Consider the following 20,505-nt stretch of genomic DNA (forward strand, 5'->3'; position numbering starts at 1 on the left):
CAAAATGTACAATACAGGTCAAAAATCAAGGTCAGAGGTCAAAGAAGTCAAAGGTCAAAATTGTGTATAGAAGTTTTGAAGCCCTCACCTAGTCCCATCACTTAAAGCAAACGGAATCGAAATCGGGTTACAAATGGCGAAGGAGTAGTATTTTGTAGCAAAATGTACAATATACATGTAGGTAAAAAATCAAGGTCAAAGGTCAAAGAGGTCAAAGATCAAAATTCTCTGTAGAAGTTTTGAAGCCCTCACCTAGTGCCATCACATAAAGCAAACGTAATCAAAATCGGGTTAGAAATGGCGAAGGAGTAGCATTTTGAAGCAAAATGTACAATATAGGTCAAAGGTCAAGGTCAAAGGTCACAACTGAAATTCTGTGTAGAAGTTTCAAAGCTCCCATGTAGTGCTATCATATAAAGCAAACAGTATCAAAATTGGGTTAGAAATGGAGGAGTAGCATTTTGAAGCAAAATGTACAATATAGGTCAAAGGTCAAGGTCAAAGGTCACAACTGAAATTCTGTGTTGAAGTTTCAAAGCTCCCATGTAGTGCTATCATATAAAGCAAACAGAATCAAAATTGGCTCATAAATGACAGAGAAGTAGCAAATTGAACATTTTGATTACACACGGATGCACAGACGGACGGACGGACGGACGGACGGACGGACGGACACACAGACACACACACGTACAGAACCCGTTTCATAGTCCCCTGCTCGAACTCGTTCGGCGGGGACAACAAATGGATATGGCACAATACCAATACACCCAGCTCACCCTGTTTTCGTTCCGCAACTTGTGGGGAGAGCGTCCTCTGGAGGCAGTTTGCCAACGTCTTCAGGTTCTCCGCATTGACTTCCATGGTGGCAAAAACTGTGCTTTGATTTGGCAGACTAGAGAATAGAGAAATTAAAATTAAGATAAAAACACTTAAAAGTTGTTAGGTGATACGCACAGGGTGTGATCAGATATCGGTCGCTGTGGTCGGCACCTTTTAAAAGTGGACAATGAGAAATCAAAGCAGTACATTCTGAAAAGTATGCTGTTTATTAAAACTTGAAAGTAATCACACTAATATTCCTAAATTTAAACTCTCATTTTCACAACCCAGGGAGAGGTGTTTGACATGAATAAAATCAAACAGGACTCTTTGTTTAGGTGTTAAGGGTCATCTTGGCCTTAGATAAAATAGGGCTTTTGAAATATGAACTTTGACCCAAATTTCCATTTAACAAAGACGGCTAAAATCCTGTATATCAATTTGCCATTATAATAGAAAATGATAAGTTGGTTAAACTTAATGAATGAGCCCATAATTTTTTACACAGCCAATGCACTGCAACGTCCAATACAAAACAAAGGGAAAGTATGTGTGTGTGTGTGCGGGTGGGTTTAACTTGACATCTCGCGAATGATTTCAAACATGAACGATATCGAAATTTTACACTGTAGCTCAACTCCAAAAAAAAAGAGAGGAATTTTGCTGTGGCTATGCTGTGTTCGAACTGGGGTTGAAACGAATAGGTCGCTGTGCACAGGCGTGCGAGGCAGAGTTCTTATTCTTACCATCCCTCCCCCAGCAATGTTACATGTTGAATGATGCATTTACAATTAGTCTTGCATAAAATTACATAGAACTCTAGTACTAGCGTTAGATAAAAAGAAGCCCAACCAGACCATACCATCGGTCTAAGCCAGCTCATTGCTGGCATAGGGACCAACGCGACACGACAGGTGTAACGATATACCATGTAGGCCTGTACAACATACATGTAGGTCTAGGGTTTAACTTTTAGACACCGATATTTAAAGATCTGGTAGACTGTCTCTACATTGCATCTATGGATAGAATTCTAGATCTAGTAGATCTAGATAAAATCAATTTATGTGTATGATCATATGGTGCTTATATTGAATTGAATTGAATTGAAAAGGTATTTTACTGAGTAGGGGGCCTAATTTCCATCGCGGCCCGCAGGTGGAATTGCAGACATTGTAGTGTACAAGAACAACCATGAATGCACTACTGTTTGTAGTATTCAAAAAAAAAATCAAAACAAAACAAAACATTCGCCATCTTGTAGGCAAGCAATGTCTTGACAACACACTCAAGCATGCATTATGCGTGCGATCGCGAAATCTGATTTGAAAACCTAACCCTAACCCCAACCTTAAAATGATACTTATTGATATTTAATACAGACATCGTACTGTCATATGTTTCAGCTTCTCAATGATGTCATTGTGAGTGAACTACAGCCATCAAAAAAAAATAATCACTGCTACAATCTCTGTTGTTGTGATTCATAAAAGTAACTACGAAACCCAATTCACCATGAATACACACAGAAAATAATCCCTTAATATCTTGAAATTAGAGTAAACTGATGTAACAAAGACCTCTATGCGCCGACCCTGTATAGATATGTGTAGGGCCTACTTCATGGCATAAGCAACGCATCGCTTGCCCTCAGCCTGTTGAGCAGTGTTGAGGGGGGGCACCCTTCAGTTTCTAAGGCTGCGTGATGTCATATGCATTGGCATTGCAAAATGAAATCAACCTGTAACATTAGAGTGTAAGGCCTAGGACCCTATACTAAGAACCGGTACTATAAAAACACAAATATTGCCCCGGCATTACTATTTCTATAAATATACCAGATGGCTAGGCCTACCATTTTACCACGTCTCAGCGCCTCATCTCACACTCACACGCCGAGCATCCATTTTCTCATGCCTTCTCACACTTGTCGGATTATGTCGATCGCAGCTACATGTAGTTCGCTCTGCAATAACTGCGTTGCAAAGGAGCAGACAGCGCAGCACGGTGTACAAAACACATTCACAGCAACACGGCAGCGAGCCCCACAATTGATCTAAATGTAGCTATCTCATCAAGCGATCAGAGCAAGTTCTTCTATGGTATATTTGAAAAGATAATACTTTTCCGCCTTTCTCTCAGCTCGTACCGAGTCACGGGAGCGACTGGTTGAGGATTGGGGTTGTTTGTGTTGTGTATGTGTGTGTGCGTGCTCGCTCGTGTGTGTGTATAGTATGAGTGAGGGTGTGCATATGTGTGTGTGTACAAAGTATGTGTGTGTGTGTGAATGAAAGAAGATTGTGAAAATGTGGTTATAAGACAAGGGTAGGGTGAAAGAATATAAAGCTTATAAGGCTAGGAAAAGGGGGAAAGGACATGAAGAAAATATTTTTTTTTAAATGAAAAAACGACACAAAAGGTTTACAAACTAATAGTATAGAGAGCAGTGGCATATCTAGGGAAAACGGCGCCCGGGGCAAGCGCGAAAATTGCGCCCCTAATTTCTAAAAAAGACTATTGTTCAACCCCAACCCCATCCCGGTAGGGACTTTAAGCAAAGTCCACATGATATGCTTTTCAAGCCCTTAAAAGGGGTCTTTTGAGGGTGATTTAAATGTAATGAATTTTGATAAATTTTGGCGAGCGAGCGCAGCGAGCGAGCCGAAAATTTTTGTATTTCAGCTGACAAAACATGGAATTCTTGTCATTTTTTGCTTATCAATATTAATCTTACAATTCTAATCAAGATAGTGACGGCCTTATAGATAACGATTTATCTATACCAACAAACTGAGTACTTTAAAAAATATTCTAAATCAGTTAGGGGCATTTCATGAAGCATTTTGTCCGACAACTTGTCGGACAAAATTTGCTTTCAGCCAATCAGAAGCAAGGATTTCAGTAGCTTTTAACAGTTTGTCAGACGAAATATCTGACGAATTGCTTCATGAAATGCCCCCCCCCCATGTACGCGCGAGTGAGCCGAAATTTGTATATTTCCGCGTCATCATCACGTTTTGTTCCTATCTCCTTTTTAATTTTGATGAATTTTGGCGAGCGAGCGCAGCGAGCGAGCCGAAAATTTTTGTATTTCACTTACAAAACATGGAACTCTTGTCATTTTTTGCTTATCAAATCTTACAATTCTAATCAAGATACAATGTATAGTGACGGTCTTATAGATAACGATTTTTACCAACAAACTGAAGACTTGAAAAAATACTCTGAATTAGTACGAGCGAGTGAGCCGAAATTTGTATATTTCCGCGTCATCATCACGTTTTGTTCTTATCTCCTTTTTGTTTTGATAAATTTTGGCAAGCGAGCGCAGCGAGCAAGCCGAAAATTTTTGTATTTCAGCTTACAAAACATGGAACTCTTCTCATTTTGTGCTTATCAAATCCCAATTCTAATCAAGATATAGTGACAGATAACGATTTTTACCAACAAACTGAGGGCTTGAAGAAATACTCTAAATTAGTACGAGCGAGTGAGCCGAAATTTGTATATTTCCACGTCATCATTACGTTTTGTTCTTATCTTGTTTGATTTTTTGGCGCCCCCCCCCCCCCCCCCGTATGTTCGAAACCGTTGGCGCCTTCTTTTGATCCAATTGGCGATCGCTTCAGAACGAAAGAAATTGCAGCCGCTGCTCAGTGAAACATTTTGCCTGCTAAATATAAAATGACATGTGTGAACACAATAGACATTGTCATTTTGTCCGCTTCATCATCACATTTTGTTCTTACCTTCTTCTTCTATATAAAATTTAGAGAGCGAGCACAGCGAGCGAGCCGAAAATTGTATTTCAGCTTACATAACATGGAATTCTTGTGTGAACACAATAAACATTGTCATTTTGTCCGAGTCATTGTTATGTTTTGTTTTTATCTTTTTTTGATTTGGTTTTCTGCCCCCCCCCCCTTCCGGTGAGTTTCTTCTTCTTCTTCTTCTTTTCTTTTTTCTTTTTTTTTTCTTTTTTTTTCTTTTCTTTTTTCTTCTTCTTCGTTTTTTTTTTTTACGCCCCCAAGGAGTGGCGCCCGGGGCACGTGCCCCCCTTGCCCCCCCCCCCCCCTAGATACGCCACTGATAGAGAGTAAAATGGAAGGAAAGAAAGAAGATAAACTTGCATTATAAAGGAAAGCAAGGGAGAGATGGATATGTTTGAAAAGAAAAGAGGAAAGCAAGGAGAAAATATAGATTGAAAACAGAATAATAGAAAGAGAGATGAATCAAAGCTGGATGAAAGCAAAGATAAATCTAGGAAGGAAAGAAAGATTTATGCACGTTGAAAAGGAAATAAAGAAAAGAATTCGTTAGAAAGACACCTAAAAAAAAAAGATATTGGAGAAGATAGAAAAGAAAGACCCTTGGAGTTGGAAGGAAAAGCAACCCATGGCATGAAGGAAACAATGAACAATTAGGGAGAAAGTACAGTTAAATAGGAAATTGAGAAAGTTAAACAAGAGGAAAACCACAAAGAAATGATCGATAGGAAGGAAAGAGAAAATTTAGCTAGATAGCTTCTACCTGAAAATGAAAGAAGATAAGATAGAAAAGAAAGAGAAAGATAGGCAGCACACACTCGCACATGTGCTCAACCGCTTTGAAGCTACAACCGCTAACGCAAGACTTGGCCGAGGAAAAGAGAAAAAACAAATTTTTGCTTTTCAACGACACCATAGAAAAAGCCGCTGTGTGGCTACACTTGTACATTCAGACCAAATGATTGACCCTACATGTAAGTGCATGTGCTGAATGAATTTGTACTGTGCTTGTGTAAAAAGCAGCATTTCAAGCAATCGAGATTTTCCAACGATTTTCTGACACTTGTATTCTAAAGAAGATACTAAAAGTGTTAAAACTTAACTTCTATACGACTTTGGAGACCCAAATGCATATTTTACTAGGTTAAATTTACTGAATAATAAAACAAGGGTGAGTTTGTGCATGTTTGGACCTACTGGAGATCATTTGACAAACAGGTGCGAAAGTAAGTTTACACTGGACTAGCGCCAACCTATTATAGAAAATGATGAGATTTGCTTAGTTGGTGCATACCTACTGTACTGTATGTCATGCAATTTCATTAACAAAGTTGCCTCACAGAGTCGCACAGGTATGCACCAAATCCCATAATTTCATAAGGCATATCTCAAATTAAAAGAAAAAAAAAACCTCCATCAAATCCCATAATCTCAAGTCATATCTCAAATTAATATTAAAAGAAAATAAAAACTCTGCCCCCCCCCCCCCCCCCCCCCCCGACTCGGTCGCTTAGCTCCCTGGCGTGGTCTCAACTCGCAACTCCCAGACCCAGCCACTTCTCGTAAACTTGGCATCTCTGTCTCTGCATACACTAACGACATTTACACTATCATCAGTCCGGGAAATCCGCTCATGAGGACCGCTCCCGCGTACGAGGACTGCCCCGCCTCATGAGGACTGCCCCCACGCCTCATGAGGACCGCCCCCATGCCTCATGAGGCCCGGGGGGAACGCCTCATGAAGCCCCCTATTCACTTGGTATTCATCTCACATCTGACGTATAAATTGTCGCAACTTTGCACGGTGATTTTTTGTTACACACACATGTCCACTATCCATGATGAAAAGAAGAAAAAATCCTATCTGTTTTTTTTTTTCAAAAATCGAGTTTTAATCAACCGATGCAGAGCGCCCATTAAAACACACATGTTTTTTATACCACCCACTTCGTTGTTAGTTGTTTTATTGTACTTATCATAATTCAATTCTTTGTTAATGCAGATTAATAATATCTCTAACGTTAACACTAAACAGTTAGCGCATAACATTAGAAGTTTCTATTACTATTAATTTTAAATATCTAGCATTAGCATTAATTACTCGAATACTAAAAGTAAAACTAAAATGTTAGACTAGAACTAGAAGTAGTAACACAAGAGGTCTCAGAAAACTAAATTGCAACTCACAAATTCTGTGTCACTGTCAAGATTCTAGTCCAAGCTAGAGTCGAGTCGGTGCTCGTCAGTCGTATGTGTCCCGTTACTTTTATTGTAAGAACGAGAGATATTGGCCTGGTAAGGCTATCGTGTTTGTGTAGATTCGCGGGCGAACCGCAGCCAACGTAAGATCAATCCAGTCAGATCAATTTGGTGGCGGTCACGTCGGAGTAAATTAGGGTTTGTTTCTCTTCGTGGAAAGGACGGCCGTCACAATGGCATGCACTCACTGTCACTGACGCTGACTTCTAATTCTTCAGCCGGCTGTCCCCGCCGCCACCCGCGCAGCATTGGAGCAGGAAGCAATTCACTAGTTACACGTCCGACGTCCACCGACGTCCAGCACTGTACACAGTTTAGTCAGTATGAACCAGTAAATCGCATACGTATCCTTCACGTGTGTGTATGGGGAAACGTACATACGCCGCGCGCTTTGTGTTCAAAATGGCGAAATTGTCCACTGTCCTCTGTCGCTCAATATTTCTATGAGATAAACTTTAGTGGAATGATAAATATATTTGGATTTAAATTTCACATTTCATAATATGTTACAAAAACTAGATATTCTTTCACGAATTACGAGTAATCACACATTTTTGTAACATTCTTTCTGGTCTGAAACAAATACATTTATAGTAAAAGGGAAAAGTGCATACAATCACGTGATAATTGACCAATCAACTTCTTTGAAAAAAGCCGCCATCTTGACTCAATCTCTGTGATACTCAATGGACTTCGTGAAGAATATTTCATAAATTGAAAGATTTCCAATCTATCTTTCTTAATATTACGGTTGCTGTGGCGGTTAGAATCGCTTTCACCAGCCATGGCAACCCCTTCTGGAGGAAAAATTCGTTCTAAGCGCTCTCATAGCTCTCGGAAGCCATACGAACGCCCGAAACCAAAGGTAAGTTTTCGCGCACGCTGGGACCGCATACACTGCTACGTAACTTGCACGTAGAAGTCCGTCTTTCCACGTTCTCGTTGCTGTGACTGTCTGCGTAGTTAGGCGAATGTGAAATACGTGACATGAACATGTCTGGAGATGGCTGTTTCGAGACAGGCCATGAACACAGTGACATGAACGCATTTTGTGCGAGAACTTAACGCTGATTGTCGATATTAAGTCTGACATTACCACTTTATGAAAATTGTAGTGAACATGTTCACGATGTTTCTTTGATTAAAATGTTAATTGTTGGCAAAAGTCATTCCACCATAACTGGCTGGCACTGCACTGCCACTGCCACGCACTGGCACATGCATGCACGACGGCGACCCAGTCCAAACAAGCATGGCTGGATTGCTTTAGTAGAGCAACCTTGACAGTCCTTGTGTCTCGCCGTGGCATGGTCATCCATCATCTGTGGCGATGTAGCATAAGGACTAGAGTAACTGCGTCAGTAAGCGGCCGTGCAGCCGTTCGCGGCAGGTACAACATACACGGTAATATACAGCTAAACACAGCATTGCACTGTTACATGCACACTACACATATACTAACACACTAGCAATCAACAAAAACCAACCGATAAAATGGGCACGATCTCTGACGAAAGTGAAATTTTCTTACCTAAATGACAACATATCGCATCCAAAATGAAATTTTCGGTACTTCTTAACATAACAGTTAAGAAACAATGGTCCAAGAAACTGGATTTGTTGTCGTTTTCTCGATGTTTATGGATTTTGAAAACATATCCTCACGTAAAATAGAATTTTCGCGAGCCGATGTGGGCCGCCATTTTTTTCGGAAAGTGGATGTTGCCATCGAAAAAAAATGAGAAAAACACGAGAAAGACAACAACACCGCCAGAATTGCGATCTTGTTTGCGGCCAATGCATGTGCGCACGCTATTTTCACGTGCTTTCGCAATGGGAATTGGCGCTTACGCAATGTTCGCGAGACATGTGAAGGCGTTCAGCTAAAGATCGCGGAGCACGCGCGTATTGCATAGGGATTGTACATCGTGCCGCAAGCAGAAATACTCCGTCGCATATCGCCCTTATCGGCGAAAATTGTGCCGGGTTTTGCCCTGGTAAATCATGAAAACTGCGTTGGTCAATGGTAAATTTCTTTCATGAAAACAATTGCGTTAATGAATAATCTTGTCTTATGATATATGAAATGGTTGAAAATAATTTGCCTGATTTGTTTACAAGTTGGAAAAACCCGTAACAATGCTTAAACTGCCACAAACAGGATATTTTACTCTAATGCATGAGACTGGAAGCATAGCAAGCACAGGTCACCCTTGCAGTTGTGCAAAGGGTTGGCCTCTGTTTTGTTTCTGTAAATTTAAGTGTAACCAGTTAGATTCATCTGCTTGGATATGCAACAGCAATGTGTGTAATTTAGGCTCATGTACATACGGAGAGATGGTCAAAGCTCCAACGATGCATGCTTCCTGGTAGTAAAACAGAAACTTTCAGAACATTTTGAATGGTGTCTGGGTGCTAGTGTATGTATTGTATTTTTGTAAATAGCCAACACCACCTCGTCAATTGATCTCCGAGTCCAGTCAACATACACAGGCTCACCTTAATTATTCAGTAACCTAAATCCCCCTGATTGCATCTGACTTCACAAGAACAGAAGTTATGTTTTAAATATCACTTTTTGTAGTGTTGAAAAATCTTGATCACTTGAAATGCTGCTCTGCACACAACCAATCTGTACAATATGAACATGATGTACAGTACAGTATGAACATGTTCAGCGGGCAGCGCAAGCACATACAGGCTTACAGCAAAGAATGGCTCGTTTGATCAGAATGTTTTTAGTGATCCAATAGTTTTTTCAGTGGTGTGTTTGAAAAGCAAAATTTGTTTTTCCCTCTTCCTCAGCGAAGTCCTGCGGTATACAAAGCAGTTGCGTGTACAAGTATGTGTGTGTGCGTCCCTTTAATGTATCTTTCTCTTTTCTATCTTCTGTTCTTTGTCTTTGATTTCCAGATATTTAATCTTAACTTTCCCTTTCCATCATTTTATAAATCCTTTGTGAATTTCCTCATGTCTAACTGTTCTCAATTTTTGTTCAATCGTATTTTCTGCCCATCACTTTGCTCTTTGTTTCCTTCAGGTGTCTTTCCCTCCGTCTACAATTGTACTTTTCCTCTCTTTCCTCTCCAATATCTTATGTTCCTTCTTATGTAGACCAAACATTTCCTTTGTTTACTTTTCAACCTGTAGCAGGTGTCTTATTCTCTTTCCTCCCTATTCATCTCTCCTTTCATCTACTGTAGATATCTAGGCCTACCTCTAAACTAACCTAGTTTTGACTCATCTCTCATTGTAAAATTCTATTTCTGTCGGCTTTTTTGGTTTAAATCTTTAATTTTTTTTTAATCTATCTCCCTCTTTCTTTTCTATATGTACGTCTATTAAATGTTAGTTTCTCTTCTTTCTTTCCTTCTACTATATTTCTTAATTTCAAGAATTTTTTTTTTTTTCAATTTGATAAATCTTTTCTCTCCAGGTTTGTCTTTTTCTTATCTTTTCATTCATTTTCTCCCCCCCCCCCTTCCTTCTTCATATTTCACTTTTGTCGTATTGTCACATTTTTCACAGTCTTTAATATTTCATTCAAACACACACCCTCACACACAGACACACACACAACACAAATAACAGCACCAAACCTCAATCAATGGCTACCACAAGACTCAATACAAGCTGAGAGAAAGGCAGAAAAACAACTTTATCTTTTTTAAAGATACCATAGAAATTAGAAGAACTTGCTGTGATCTTTTGTTTTACGTTCAGGTCAGTCGCTACAAGAGACTTTTCAAGACACAACACATATGGCCATTTTTACAATCAGTGGTGTAAAATGCAGTATTGGCACTAATTGGTGTATAACTTTCTTATACACTGACGGATATGCATTATTTTTTCTCATAAACTTACCACCCACAGTGTCTACCTTGGGTACCTTAATGAACTTTCCTCTCTTTTTCTTTCAGATGTGGCAGGCACTTACATGCTTGAAATCCAACACTTTTGGTGTACTCACTCTGACATAGTATTTTTGTCAGAGCTAGCATATTAAATTGTTTATTCCTTTTCATTATTTTTGTTGCTGTTGTGATAGACAGGTATCCAACTTTAAGAACTATTATGTTTACCAGGTTCTGCTTTGTCTTCTTTAAATACTGAAATTGTCCAAACTTTATGTTTCGGAGGTGACATTTTCCGTTAACAATTAACCCCTCTTTTGAGTTAGCTCTTGTTCACAATTATAAAATTCAACTTTGCTAATTTCCATCAAAACAGAATAGTAATCAATCTGACTTAACTTTGATCCAAAGATTATTTAATTCAAATAACTTATCATTTTTTGGTGAGCGTTTATAAATTTATGTAACTTTTCCGTTAACATTTCTGTCACCTCCGAGACAACAGATTTATGTATTTAATTTTTTTATTCTTGACATCAGTTATACATTACATTTGCAAAAATGTAACATATCCCCTCACATTATCTCTGAAGGAAGGTAGTAGAAATATAGCCTGTTGTTTTCATTTCGGAGCAATTTACAATTTTCCGTTAACACTTGTCACCTCCGAAACAATTGTCACCTCCGAAACAACAGGCATATTATATTTGATAATTTCTCGAAGACAAAGCAATTTTGTTTGATTCTGTCCAATTGACAGGAATCTCTTTTGGATGACAATAGTAATATGGCAACAGGAAGTGAGAATTTTCTAGGGATTAATAAAAGATTCAATAAAAACTAAAAATTACTGTTTCGGAGGTGACAAAACACTGTTAACAAGATTTTTTGTTAATTTCTGTTGAAGAGAAACCATATCATGTACACCAATGGTTTCATTTATTTTAGCAACATAAGTCTCAAAGTGGAGAAATCAACTACCACACTCTCACTCTTTTTTTTATTACTAGACTGTACGTTTTAGGGCAAATGTACATTTTTTTCACCTTTTTTTAACAATGAGAATGCACAAAATACACCCATCTGTTGTATATATAATATTGTAATCAAGATCATTTCTCCTGCTTTAGTTAAGTAAACATATAGATGCTTTCATCTTAGAAGCTTGATTTCCAACAAGCAATTTAGTTGTGAAGATTTACCAATCACAGCTTTCCTTGTAGGTTGCTTTTTCTTGTGTTTCGGAGGTGACATTGTTTGTTAACACCATATTGTTATGTGATAGTGAAAGGCAAGACTTCAGTTCCTTTTCACTATCTATTAACATTTTCTAATACATTTAATATCTACAAAATCATCACAACAGAAGTGACTTTTGTATACATAGCTCACCAGAATTCCCTTGATACCAAAGTAATACATGTGGCAGTTCATGCATGCCATAGTCCACAATCTTTAAAAAAAAAGAATGTAAAAAAAAAAAAATCATCAAATAATCAAACTCCACAAAAAGGCCACATGCCTATAGCTGGTGCACAACTTGTTCTTGAATTCATAGTTGTTGTTTTTCCATGTACAATGTGGTAATCATAAACAAAATTATGTGATTTTTTTTTTTTTATATGACAATAATTATTACATTTTCCAAGTTGAACCAACTGTTTATGACATTGTATTTTTTAAGATTATTGAAGTTATGTGACAACTAAAGTGAACAGAGGAACAAGTCCCCAGGACTGGAAAGGGAAAGATAAAAAAAAAACAACAACAAGATTTGTAGTTCTATTTCAGTACTTTTGATGAGGTGTTTACCTTGTTTTGTTATTATGTTTTATCTTAGAATTTGGCTTTAAGTACTGGAATTTCAAGGAAAAGAAAATAGTTTCTTAAAGGACAAGTCCACTTTCATATACATGTGGATTGAGTGAATGCAAATGTTCAACAGTAAAACATATCATTGAAAGTTTGGGGGAAATTGGACAATCCATTCAAAAGTTATGGGTTTTTTAAGTATCTGCGCAATCACTGCTGGATGAGAAGACTACGACAGTGTATGATGTCACATGCATACAACGATATAAGGAAAATATAAGTGAATTTCACAAAATTTCACTTTTTGAAAAAAGTGCACATTTCTTCAACTTGCTTCTGATGTATTTTAGGGCAATATTATTCACCCTGCCTTCCAAAAGAGAGAAGTCATGTGTTCTTTTGTTATGCAAGAAAAGTGAAAATACAGAATGTTGAATTTTCTTGATACTTTCTCTACATCCTTGTACACAAGTGACATCACAAGCTATGAAGTCTTCTCATTCAGCTTTGACTGAGCAGAAACTTTAAAACTCCATAACTCTGGAACGGATTGCCTTACTTTCCTCAAACTCTCACTGATGTGTTTTACTAATATCGCTATATTTACTCAACCCTCATGTCTATTGAGGTGAACTTGTCCTTTTCCAGTTTCGGTCCCTTATAGGTTTATTTGAGACCAGTTTGTGTCCGGGACCTTCTGTGAAGTTGATGGGGAAAATTACTGAACAAAAACAAATTTTCCCCTCAAGTTCACAGAAAAGCATTATGCTGCTCTCTTCAGCTGGGAAACACAAACTGTTGTCTTAACCAAACTGTAAAAACCTGTTAAAGATTAGTATGAATTACAATCTCAAACAAGATATGAGCTGGTATCCATTATCATGAAAGAGAAAAACCAAACAAAATAACAAGTAAGAACTGAAAGAAAGAGCTTATATTTGAAAATTAAAGCCATGAGGAAAGACATGAATGTTCACTAAATAGTTAACACCTGAGAAGTTGGGTTGTCTCTGTGTTGTGTCACCTCAAAAACAATAAAATGTTTTTTCTTATCATATACTTTTTACTCTCAAAAGTGACTGTTAAATATATATGCATTATTTGCAGGTAATTTTCAATCAATTCAATATGATATGTAAAATATATTTTAGTAATGTCAACAGTTTAAATGAATCTGGTGTATAGAAAATTTATCCCAGATGAACCAAACACCTTTCACCAGTTATTATAACATTTGTATGGTGGCTATCAAGGATGATGAAGAATTCATGAACATCCTTGAATTAATCTATTTATGTGCAAACAAAAACGTACACAAGTCAAATAAGAATTTTTGCTTTTGGTATTCATACCGTATGTCCCCGCCAAAAAAATTACAGTGGTACCCTCCGCAACAATAACTTTAAAGATAGTGAATCAATCTAAAATACAATGTAAGGGATTGAAACTATAACTCATTGCCCACGCCTTACAGAAAACCCTATTCAATTTGCTTCAGAGGTCAAAGAGAATTGAGGATTTTTGTAGAGCATGTGAGGAATCCCTTCCCTCCAAGTTCTGCATGTGTTTACACATTAATATGCAGTTCAAAGAGCATCCAAGTGCTGAACTTGGAAGAATCAGACTCCTGACATCCTTTATAACAATCCACATTTCTTTGAGATCACTTAACCAAATTGACTGGGGCTTTCTGCAAAATAGAGCTAAGATGTTATAATTTAAGACCCCAAAGTAGAATTTAGTTGATTTAATCATATTGGGTGCTATCAATGCAAAAGTCTAATTGTAAATTTTTTTGGGGGGACATACTATATGAATACATGAACACAATGTTAACATTGAAAGTCACCTCCGAAACAAAGTTATTCTTCCCTGGTGTTGTGGAATAAAATATTCTGAGAGTAAAGAAACATTACTGAAATGATCTTACACCCTCATTTCAATTTAAGGTAGAAAATGGAATGCCATGTTTCTTCAGGTTACAATATCTAGCTTATGTCCATCATATTCTTACTGTAAATTAATATTTCAACACAATGTTAACATTGAATGTCACCTCCGAAACGAAGTGATTCTTCCATGGTGTTGTGGAATAAAATGTTCAGAGAGCAAAGAAACATTACTAAAATGATCTCACACCCTCATCTCAAGTTAAGGTAGAAAATGGAATGCCATGTTTCTTCAGATTACAATATTTAGCTTACATCCTTCGTCCAAATGGAAGGCAAACTACCGGTACCCATGCTAATTAATGAAGTGTAAAAAAACACTTGTTCTGTGTGGTTTATCTGCTTGAAACAGGAGCTAATTTCTTGTTCTCGAGTTATAATTATTAAAAACATTGATAAAAAGAAGAAGTTTTTGTGTTATTGTCACTTATTCTCAAAATAAGTGAGTGTTAATATTAATGTCACCTCCGAAACATTCTAATATGTTAACTGTCACCTCCGAAACATCCATGTGTGAAAAATCCAAGTTTTAAAGAAATGATTGGAATTTCATTTAACCTACATAGGAAGGTAGCCCTTCTTAAAGACTTGTTATAGTAAGAGTTTGACCTGGCCTGCCCTCCAATAAATAGTTAAAATCTTAAAAATTACATGTCAATTGGTATTTTTTAGCAAAAATTTATAAATCTCATGTATCTTTTTTTAATTCACTTTATATTCAACCCCCAAATAGTTTTGATTCACAAACTATATATTGTTGTTAACCATATAAACTTTGCATGGTGAAGTTTGACTACAGAATTTTGTCAATATGGTGCAATTCATGAAAGCAAAATTTTGCTTAAATTTACTTCAGGTGCCAGGGTTTTCCTTAACTTACACCAATCACCCTTCAGCTTTAAGGTCTGAAATGTTATTTTTTCAAAAATTTGAATACTTTCAAACAGGAATCAAACAGAATAATGAAAAAATATTTTGTTTGAAATTTTGACCCTCCGAGTACAAAAGTTACACCACTGATCGTAAAAAAGGCCATATCCTCACATCACACATTCAGAATTTAGTTTTCTCTTTTGTATATCAAATGTGTAAGTGTAAACATTTTGTTGTTAGTGGTCCATACGCTGGCCATAGACTACATGCAAATGAATGTTGTGATCTTACATTGTTCGCATCCATGCGCAACATTCGGAGGTCGAGCAAGGTCACATTTCGGTGTTGTGCTCTTCCTTTGGTTATGCAGTCACAGTGCAGCAGGCATACAAAGATATACACATGCAGAGCATAGTATACCGTAATCGCATCTAATATTTCCCTTTTTTTCATGACCAAAATAGCATTTCCGCACAATAGAAATATATTTTCTGAACTTAGAATAGATTCCTCTTCCCCCAACATGTAACAATTGCTAGGAAAATCTATGAAACTATGATGGTTTATAGAGATGTATACAATGTAGTGCTTGATGCTTTTCGCATACGACTGAGTAGAGATTATGTTGTGCACAAGCGCGGAGTTTAATATCAACACATTATTGTGGAAATGAAATAGTGCCACTGCCATTGGAGTTTTTACAATATTGCATTGATATTTGAAGCAAGAATAAGACAACAAGCCACCATGTACAGTGTACCATGGTCCTGCCCGTTTCATATGAATGTAGAGTCTAATGTTACACATGCAATGCCGATTAATGCATGTTGGGTCCATGACCATTTGTGTGTTATAGGCTTACACGTACATTGGGTATTTACATATAGGTTTTTTTTTAGTTGTTCATTGGTGATAGAACGAAATTAATTGAGGTATGGTGTTCATGCAAAATATACCATGGCAAAAAGTAAGGTCCAAAATGCATTTGTGTACCGGTAAGTTCTTACAAAAAAAGAAAATCCCCCACTTCAGTATTGAATGGCAGTGCAACAAATAAAAAGTGGATAAGATGAGGATGAAGCAAAGATGTGAGTAGTTTATAGCAGGGTGCTACAAAATTTCTTATTGCCACTTACTCTGTCGGGCAACAAATTTTCAAATCGTTGCAAAACACTTGCCCGAGTATGAATTTTACTTGTCTGAAAAAGGAAGTCCAAATTATTGGAAAGATATAGAAAATTATTTATAAGTCAGGGGTTTGATAAAACACAATCATATGAATAAACAGCACACACCCTTTAATAAAGTACCACATTGGAGTTACAAACTTGGTTCGATCAAGTGTTGGTGTTGCATTCCACTGGGGCTTCTTCACATACGTGTTGAACAGCTGCTGTCTAAAATCAAAGTGCATTGCATCACTACACAGTTGTTATATTCAGGCTTCGGTGTGGTTGACTTCATGGGTTTGAAGGGGGAAAAGTGGAAAAAAAAAAGTTCGCGTCAAAACTTTTGCTTGCTCAATTCTCAGTATCACCAGTACCTAGGTGCTGAGACGTGAGCAGCTTTTCAGATGCATTGTGGGATAGCTCAGGGGACAAACTTGTCCTGGTTTTGGCTGCGTATGCACTCGGGTCACATTCCGTCTTTATCCAGGGGTATATTTTTCGTTGAAGATTTCTTCACTTTCCATCATGCGGGTGACCAGCACATTGAAGCCTTGCAGGAGTGAACCATGACTCCAAAGACCGCAAATCAGTAAAATTTTGATATTCAAATTCTGTTGTACACTTGTTGTAGTTGAATTCTAACCAAAGAAAAAAGCAGCAACAAAGGAAAAGCAGACAAAAATTGCATTGAATCACATGGGAACTATTGGCACCCGCAAGACAACCAGAAGGGACAATGCTCCCGAGGAATCCCACAGTGCATCTGTCACAGGGCTCTGCTGCGTGCGCAAATTTTTATTTTATTTATTTGTTTATTATTGATTTTTTTTTTGCGCATTGGCGATACCAAGATTTTGTGCAGGCATTTTTCTTGTTGTTCCAGAACACTTCCCCAACTTTGATTCTCACTTGCCCCGAGCAATCAGGCAAGCGATTATGTAGCGCCTTGCTAATATAGTAATTTTGTTGTTTTGAGTTTGATATTTTTAGATTATCTTAGATAAAATTGCATCAGCATGAAATAAATAATTCATTTGCTGTTTGGCATAAGTACCTACTGTAACTTATAACTGTAGGGACTGTATGCATAGCAGCCCTCTAGGCAAATGGAAGTGTGGATTATATTCTCACTTTAGGCAAGCAATGTGAGACGAATGTCAATATACATCATACTCTGCCAATATTAGGTTTATAGGTATTTAAAGAATGTTTGAAAAAAAAAACAACAACAACATGAAATTGTATAATTTGGTTTGCAGTATTAGCTTTCAGGCTCTCCATGACAATGCACTATTGTGGTTTAATATATCAGGGATACCACATGATCACCCAGAAGTGACAGTAATGATGAGCCTGGATGATCGGGTTACACTGTAGCATAATGATGTCATAATAGAAAACCCGACAGGCTTGCTACTTGGATTCCCTGTAACATCCCATTTGTAAACAGGAAGTATTTGTCCTGTCCCATTCTCACAAGGTTTGTTTGATTCAAAGGAAAACTTGTCTAGTTATTGCATACAACAGGTGTACATGTATGCTCTAGACACCTTTTAATGAAACCAAATTTCTGCATGTAGAACATTAATGTATGCAGAGAGAATTTTATCCAATTATAGGGAGTACACTGTACAAATTTCTGATGACATGTCCAGTTAATATACATGTTGTACTTTCATGTGTAATCCATGATTATATGTACAAATCTTTATGTGCACATAATGGAATCATAAGCATACACACTGTAACAATTTACACTTTCGAGTGTACCAGTAAAAAAGGTGTGTGTGTTTTGTTTTGTTTGTTTGTTTGTTTTTTTGGCGCAGTGTTGTGTTGTGTGTTTGCATGCTTTTTGTTTTATTTCAACATTCTCTGTTGTAATGCTTGCTAAGCCTTCCAATTGCAGGGTATCACAGCTGTAGGTGTTATGGTATTGCTGCCTCCAGATCCAGAGGACCGACCTGGGTTTGATTCCCAAGTCTAACTAAGTAATGTGTGTAATCTTACCGTCCCCTCTAGTAAGAGGCTAAGCACTTTGTCCCTCGGATAGGACATACAAAAATGGAGGTCCCATGTGTGAGCGAGCCACAACTCGTGCACGTAAAAGATCCCGCTTCATTCATTCATCGCAAAGTGCAGGTTGCAATAACCCAATGAAATGGGCCCACCCTGCATCAAAATGGACCCCATCCGGCATGGAAGACCAGCTAGTGCAGCTGAATATGGACTATCCAGCCATCTTCTCAGACGCAAACTGAGACAAACAAAACAAATAAAACAGGGTTTGGCTGTTACATAACCAGTGCTTTTCATCTGTCCCTGCCGCATGTACCCATACCATCTCATCATATTAGCTTGATCTCTTTCCCTTGTAGCAGACAAAAGAAGGGGATGTTGACTGAAATTAGCGCCCTGTTTCCTTATTGTCAATATTTGCAAGAAGGGTGGTAGTTTTGGCACTTATGGACGCGGAAGTTAGTAAGCATCACATCAGAAAGCGTGACCTGATGTGACCTTCAGCATGTCAGGCGATCTACGTTACATATGTACGTGTATATGAAGGAGGAAAAAAAGTAGAAATAAGCGCCCTCTTGTGGTCAAGTGCATACATGTATTTGCAATCCCCAGAATTCTCACCTGCTTGAGTGTTTGTTTTGCATAGAATTTGAGATAAAGTTAGTGCAATATTTAGAACATAATTGTACCATACTGATATGGTCATGCTCTATTTTCTGTTGTCATATTTGTACATCAGCTATGCATGTAAGTTTCCATTGCATACTTTATCAATAATAATCTTGAGCATGCATCCAGAATTTTCTCACAGTAGGTTGAAGGTCACAGAGCATTTCAGACACTTTTTGTCTTTTTGATCATGTATCCAGTGCACTGTACATGTACATGATATAAGATTGTTCCAGACATTTGATTATGCTTCTGCAGCAAGTGTCCTGTTGCTACAGTACATTACTGTCTTGTTTAGTTAGAACTGGTAAACTGCTGAAGTTAGAGCAATGTAGGTTATACAATGTACATGTGTACCATGCATGTGGACAGGGGTGTATTGCGCCACAGTTTCGTGCATTATATATAACCAGATATTTAACCAGATCCCTTTTTCTTTTCTTTTCTTTTTTTTTGGGGGGGGGGATTTCCAGTAAAATAGTTTGGTAATAGTTGTACCTCCTCCATCAGAAGTATTACTGGAGTTCTGTTACCACTTGTATGAAAACTAGAAGCTTCAATATGCCTTGAGTTGCTACAGCAATACAGTAGTCTGCAGAATATGGGACTTTGACTTTCATCCTTCTTTATTCTTTGTAATGACTGCTGACCTAGAGTACTTAGTTACAACTTTAATACTTTTGAACTTCAGAAAAGCTGTAGACTTCTTATTTCATTTTCTTATAAACTACATGTAAGACAAAAAGGAAAACATTATTCTCCTTTTTGTCTTGAGTTTGATAGAAAGTGAAATTAGAAGTCTCTAGTCCTTCTGAAGTGCAGTAGTAAGTTGCAAAGTTCTCGAGGTCAGCAGTCTCAGTTGTCAGATCAAGAATGTGCCAGTAGTATGTCATGTTCATCAAGGTACATATTATTAGGTAGACCATTTTTTTTTTTTTTTTTTTTTTTTTTGGGGGGGGGGGGCTTTTATTAAGTCTACATACTCTGGAAACTCTGGAATAAATTACAACTCTGCCTCAATGTTTGAAGTAGAAAGCTAATATCAGACTGACCTCATTTTTTCATATCTTTTTTTTTTTAGTAGTCTTTTCCTCTTAGTGATCAAAATTTTCTGTTTATCATCTATTAAAAATTAACCACATGAATGCAGTAATATCACTTTACAAATGATGTCCTTTGTTCATATGAGGACACTTTTGTTGGTATGGTAACAGCTACATTGTACCAGATCATGTGACTTCAGAATGAAAAAGAGTTGGGGCTCCTTGTAGGGTTATAACATGAATGCAATATTAGTAACATTTGTAAAGTT

At 37.5% G+C, this 20,505-nt stretch overlaps 2 protein-coding genes across 2 annotated transcripts in view; one reads left to right on the forward strand and one right to left on the reverse strand.

Annotated features, from left to right (window-relative positions):
* Positions 1-7,155, reverse strand: part of LOC139727559 (exportin-2-like) — a 36,175-nt gene extending 29,020 nt beyond the window's left edge. The window contains exons 1-2 of the mRNA XM_071638544.1: positions 6,777-7,155; positions 780-895 (exon numbers count right to left, since the gene is read on the reverse strand). Of these exons, the coding sequence (XP_071494645.1) occupies positions 780-864 (85 nt within the window). The 5' untranslated portion in view covers positions 865-895; positions 6,777-7,155. The remainder of the gene's footprint in view (positions 1-779; positions 896-6,776) is intronic.
* Positions 7,156-7,514: 359 nt separating this feature from the next.
* Positions 7,515-20,505, forward strand: part of LOC139727969 (uncharacterized) — a 45,054-nt gene continuing 32,063 nt past the window's right edge. Inside the window, exon 1 of the mRNA XM_071638943.1 lies at positions 7,515-7,713. Within this exon, the coding sequence (XP_071495044.1) occupies positions 7,633-7,713 (81 nt within the window). The 5' untranslated portion in view covers positions 7,515-7,632. The remainder of the gene's footprint in view (positions 7,714-20,505) is intronic.

The sequence above is a fragment of the Diadema antillarum genome, unplaced genomic scaffold (assembly GCF_040938485.1).
Source record: "Diadema antillarum isolate AM-2024a unplaced genomic scaffold, OU_Dant_1.0 scf00000018, whole genome shotgun sequence".
NCBI classification, from domain to species: domain Eukaryota; kingdom Metazoa; phylum Echinodermata; class Echinoidea; order Diadematoida; family Diadematidae; genus Diadema; species Diadema antillarum.